The following is a 5,911-nucleotide window of genomic DNA, read 5'->3' as shown; positions in this document are numbered from 1 at the left end:
TTCTACAGAGAGATTAAGTTGTCTGGAGAACAGGGCAAGAACAAAGGAAAATGATTCAGGAACTTCTGCTCTTATTTATATCCACATTTACATTTTTATAGTCATCATTTTTAGTTAAAACTACAATCTTCCTACAATCCCTGACTGTAATGATGAACCATATGGAGAACCCCCTTGGATAATAGTCATTGTGCACAAAGAAGTTTACATCTGTGTGTAAAGCAATCAGTCCCATAACCCAACCTTATCCACAGTCATGGGAGCCTGTGCCACCTGCCTTTATGGAACAAAGAACTCTGTTTATGTCAAATCAGTTGTAAGTAACTGAAATATTTGTTTTAACATAAAATTCCCTGAATTGAGACAAGTTAGATACTACAAAGGTGGGTATTTACTGATTCTATATGTGGATGCTACTTGGGGACAATTCAGGGAGAAAGGATATAAAGCTTGAACTTGAAATATCACAACAACATGATTAGTGAATCAGAGTTAATTGAAATATGTATACAGTGAGTCCTCACGACCAGACAACAGATTATTTTAAAATTCCATTGAGAGTGTTTTAAAAACTGATGATATTATGTATTATAAAATCTCAGCAATTTACAATAACATATAATTCAGAGTATATTCAGTGACAAAAATGAAATTAAGAAAGACATTTTTAAAAAGAAATAGGATAAAAATTTTAAGCATCTATAAAAATTTATGTCTGTTCAATTTATGGAAAAATGAAAAATTAAACAGAACACATAGAATATTTTAAAGCGATGAAGTCATAAGATTGATGTATTAAAATTCATGAGATACTGCTAAAGTGAGGCTTTGAGAGTAACTCATAGTTAAAATATACAGAGGATAAAATAATTAAGAAATTTTAAATGATTTAAATAAAAATATAAGTCATAAAATTAGTATTGCAAAAAGTTAATTTATTTTCATTGATTAGTAAAATTTACAAGCTTTCATCAAGGCAAAAATAAAAGAACCTTAGCTTACTTGTTTCAGAAAGAAGAAATAGGAATCACTGAGTAGTCTACAAATTCTTTTCTAAATGTTAAAAAAGATCATTGTGAAAAACATGCATTACTTTGGATAAATTTTAAGGTAAATGATTTTATTAAAATTTCAACTTAGGAAAGTTGAGAAGAAGGATAAAATCTGAAGAAGTGATATTTATTAAATAAATTCAATACATTATTAAAATTTTGCACACAGAAAGACACAGGTCTAGTGTGTTACACCAGTGAATACTTGTATTAATTTGGTATCTAGTTTTGAAATCCATTCCCAAAGACAAACGTAATGTTATTGCAATTCATTTTATTGCCTTTATTTGTGGTTTGTACCTTTTTAATGCTGAGTAATAATGCTTTTTATGTCTAGTAATATTCCATTCTATAAATATATCATAATTCATCCATCAGTACATCCTGAATGAACATTTAGGTTGTTGCTAAGTTTTGGTTGGTAGGACAAAATTGTCAAGCACTATTTGTTCAAGTCGTTGAGTAGACAATTGTTTGCATATTTCTCAAGCACTGAGAAGCAGAGTTGTTAGATTAATTGCTTTCTTTTTAAATAAACAAGAATATGCCAAACTCTTTCCCAAAACAGTTGAATGGTTTTACTCTCTTTGTGTAAAAAAGCACAATTGCTCCAGTTTATTTCGTTTTGTTTCATTTTGTTTCTTGATGATTTCCATTTTGATGTGGATGTAGTGATGTTTTATGATGGTGTTAATTTTATTTCATTGATGATGAAGTACAATGAATGTATTTTTACATTCTGATTATCCAGTCATAGGTATTTTCCTGAGTCTATTCATATTTCACTTGTTTTTAATATTTGGTTGTCTTCTGTTATGGTTTAGATGTGAGATGCCTCACCCCAAAAACTAACATGCACGACAATGCAAGAAGGTGTAGAGGTAAAATGATTGGGTTATATAAGAGCCTGAACCTAATCGGTGCATTAATGCCCAGATAGAGATTAACTGGGTGGTTACTGTAGGCAGGTAGGGTGTGACTTGAGGAGGTTGGTCCCTGGGGACGTACCTTTGGGTACAGATTTTGTTCCTATTGAGCTGAGATCTCTCTGCTTGCTGATTGTGTTGTCCTGAGCTGCTTTCCTCTTCCATACCCTTTCACACTGATGTTCTGCCAGAGGCTCAGAGTAATGGAGTTAGCTGTCTATGGACTGAGACCTCTGAAACTGTGAGCCCCCTAATGAACTTTTTTCTTTTCTAATTGTTCTTGTTAGGTTTCTTGTTTGCAGCAATGAAAAAACTGGCTAAAATATCTTCATAGTAAAAATGATATATATTTTTTACATATTTTAGGTAAAAGTCCTTTCCAAACATATGTACTTGAGCCTTTTTCATTTTCTTGTCAATATCTATAATTTTATTTTTAATGTTGATAAAATACAATTGAACTGTTGTTTATGAGACTTTGCTAAAATTAGCCAATTGAATAGACTGTAACCTCCAGTTACACTGAGGCGCAGCACTGAGTTGGGGACATGAGCAGATGGACTGCCCACCCAGTCACGCTTGCTAGCCAGGTTCTGGTAGCACACCTTTCTGGCAGGAGTAAGTTTGCCTTGCCCACCCACTCATTTCTTGTGGCACCTCAGTATTTCTAACAGTTTAAATCACCTATTTACCATTCAAGAAGAAAGAGAATCAAATTTGTAATTTTATGATTCTGAATTGTGTTTCCCTGCTTGGTACTTCCTTCTACTTCACAGAAATTGAAGGACTAGGAAGGAGAAAAATAAGATTTAGAAGTAGCTGCTTCTATAATTTGAAATCAGCAATTATCCTATAGTTTCCAATTAGTAGATTGAAAAGTCTCCACCAGTTTTATTATGAGGTAGGTAATATTGTTTTCTCTTACAGATTTGAAATCCATAGTATAAAGGCATCATCTTACTTGCTCAAGGGTGTCAGTTAGTAAGTGATGGGGTAACCATATGAACACAGGACTAGATGACCTCTAGTCATTTGCTTCCCTCAAAGGAAGACAAAGGTACCTGGTCCATGAATCACCAAGTAGGTAACTGTGGGCCATTCCACTTGGTGATTTACACAATGGATTTTGTAGATCATGCTTCATCTTAATATATTTGAAAAACTTAAGATTTTGTGTGGAAATCTTATTCATTGATAATATATAAAAAATTGAAAACTCTGACAAGGTATCACTTCACTCCTGCTAGAAATTAGTTTTAGGATATTAAATGTTACTGCCATCAGGCAGGGCTTTCTCTTTTCAAATTGTCACTCTGCCAGTGTCACTCATTCACAGTGACTTTTCTGAACATTTATGCTTGTAAGTCTCAATCTAGAAATATTGACTTGAAACCACTGAAATGTTCAAAACAGGAATTAGATATTTGGAAGGTTTTCAATTATTATAGACTAAAAGTTCAATGTCTAATATAAAATCATTAGGTTGAAAGAAAGTTAAAAACATTGAATTGGTAACAAAGTTTACTGAAATAAATTCATTCAGAGTGAAAAGATCATATAGAAATCAAGGGGGTACTCTCCTGAACAAAGAGACTAGCAATCAAGTCCCTCTACCACATTTTTCTCTCCCCTTCAGAAATCAAACAGAGGACATGGCAACAGGAAACCACTCCACAGTGACTGAGTTCATCCTGGCTGGGTTAACTGACAAAGCAGAGCTCCAGCTGCCCCTCTTCCTCCTCTTCCTGGGAATCTATGTGCTCACAGTGCTGGGGAACCTGGGCATGATCACACTGATTGGGCTCAGCTCTCACCTGCACACCCCCATGTACTACTTTGTCAGCAGTCTGTCATTGATCGATTTGTGCCACTCCACTGTGATCACTCCCAAAATGCTGGCTAACTTTGTGACAGAGAAGAACACCATCTCCTACCCTGGATGCATGACTCAGCTCTACTTCTTCCTTCTTTTTGCTATTTCAGAGTGTTACATGTTGGCTGCAATGGCCTATGACCGCTATGTGGCCATCTGTAGCCCACTGATTTACCATGTCATCATGTCCTCTCAGACCTGCTTTTCCCTTATTTTGGTGGTATATATTATGGGAGTAGTTTGTGCATCAGTTCATACAAGCTGCATGGTTAGAATTCATTTTTGTAAATTGAATGTGATCGACCATTATTTCTGTGATCTTATATCCATCCTAAAACTCTCCTGTTCTAGCACGTACGTTAATGAATTACTAATTCTAGTCTTTAGTGGAATTAATATCCTTGCGCCCAGCATGACCATCCTTAGCTCCTACATCCTCATCATTGCCAGCATCCTGCGCATTCACTCCACTGAGGGCAGAGCCAAAGCCTTCAGCACCTGCAGCTCCCACATCTCAGCTGTTGCTCTCTTCTATGGATCTGCTGCGTTCATGTACCTGCAGCCCTCGTCAGTCAGCTCCATGGACCAAGGGAAAGTGTCCTCTGTGTTTTACACCATCATTGTGCCCATGCTGAACCCTCTAATCTACAGCTTGAGGAATAAAGATGTGAATGTTGCCCTGAAGAAAGTGCTAGAGAAAAGAAAATTTCTGTGAGAAGAAGTAACATTAAGAATATTGTATCTAAGTCTTGGGTTATAACCTTGTATAAATTGATACATTTCATCTTAGTCTATCCATCATTATTTTTCCTCAGCTAGTGAGATTCTATGAGCATTATTTCTTTTCCTGTAACCTTATTAATGTTATTTATCTTTAGATTTTTCTCTCCTAAGTGTCACTGAGATACAGATTAGAAGAAATATAAATGACATGAATATATGAAACCACCTTTGCCATCTCCATTACCCTCTCCATTTTCCCATGTGTTTGATGCAAAACAATCCTCAACTTAATTAAAATGCCATCTTCCAGCACTGATTACCAATCTTTCCTTTATACACCCAAAAAGTGACATAAATCATATCAATATCACGTCTGTAATCTTCAGCTTTTGCATGTATTCTAAACGTCTTTTTCCTTCATATCCTACTTCATGTGTTCTCTATGAGGATTTTTCTTCATTTTCTTTAAAAAAACCTAATCAGACATTAAAATATGAATTACAGACCCAGGTACCTACTGTGATTATGCCCAATCTAATATACCCTGTTTTATTATTTATTATTATAGTTTTAGAATAATGGCCTACTTATTGCCCAGTTCTTAAATGGACTATAATCTCCATGACAGCAGTTACCCTGCCCACATTACTATTGCTTCAGCTTCAGTAGCTAGAAAGTGCTTGAGCTCTAGGAACCCCTTGATAATTTTCTTGATATTTATTTTCTCCTATAAAATATTTATATGAAAATCAATGTATATATAAGATATAGTTGTCACTCATGAACCCATTCAAGTACTACATGCAACTATTTTGTTGTTAGGTCAAATAAATTATGCCTAAGTTTTCAAGAATATTCAAGATAACTGGTACCATCCTTCGTTATTCCTGGACACAGATTTAGAAATATTAACCTCGAATTACTTCTGTAGTAAATCTTAGCACCAGTGTGACAACTTGTGAATCCTAGATTACTGAAGTCCTTACATCCCATTGACAACCAAGAATTCTCTGAGGCAAGCCTAAATTATTCTCGAATTCAGACATGCACATGCTACAGAACATTTTCAATAGACTTGAAATTCAGTGAGTCCACATGATAAATCATGTGGCAGAGTGACTTCTGAGACCCCAATAACACATTCTACACCACTATACTCACAGCAGAGATAACATCACACACACACAGTCTAAAGGAAATTCCTCTTCTGTTTACACTTAAGAAGTAGCCTACTGAATATGTAAAAATAAAAGCCTTGTTTACTGCATGTATTATATTCATCTCCTCTCCTATTGTTCTTTTTGTTTTCTGAGGGGTGTTAGTAGTCATGAAGTTCT

At 35.0% G+C, this 5,911-nt stretch overlaps 1 protein-coding gene across 1 annotated transcript; it reads left to right on the top strand.

Moving 5' to 3' along the window:
- Positions 1-3,630: 3,630 nt before the first annotated feature.
- On the top strand, positions 3,631-4,566 carry LOC306640335 (olfactory receptor 8G5-like; the record flags this gene model as incomplete). The annotated part of the gene is made up of 1 exon (XM_079104534.1): positions 3,631-4,566. One exon carries the CDS (start codon positions 3,631-3,633, stop codon positions 4,564-4,566), a length of 936 nt encoding a protein of 311 aa, XP_078960660.1.
- Between the last annotated feature and the right edge of the window lie 1,345 nt (positions 4,567-5,911).

This window comes from Sciurus vulgaris (assembly GCF_902686455.1).
Source record: "Sciurus vulgaris genome assembly, chromosome: 11".
NCBI lineage: Eukaryota > Metazoa > Chordata > Mammalia > Rodentia > Sciuridae > Sciurus > Sciurus vulgaris.
Note: the sequence above shows the minus strand (reverse complement) of the source record. Positions and strands in the feature narration are given on the sequence as shown.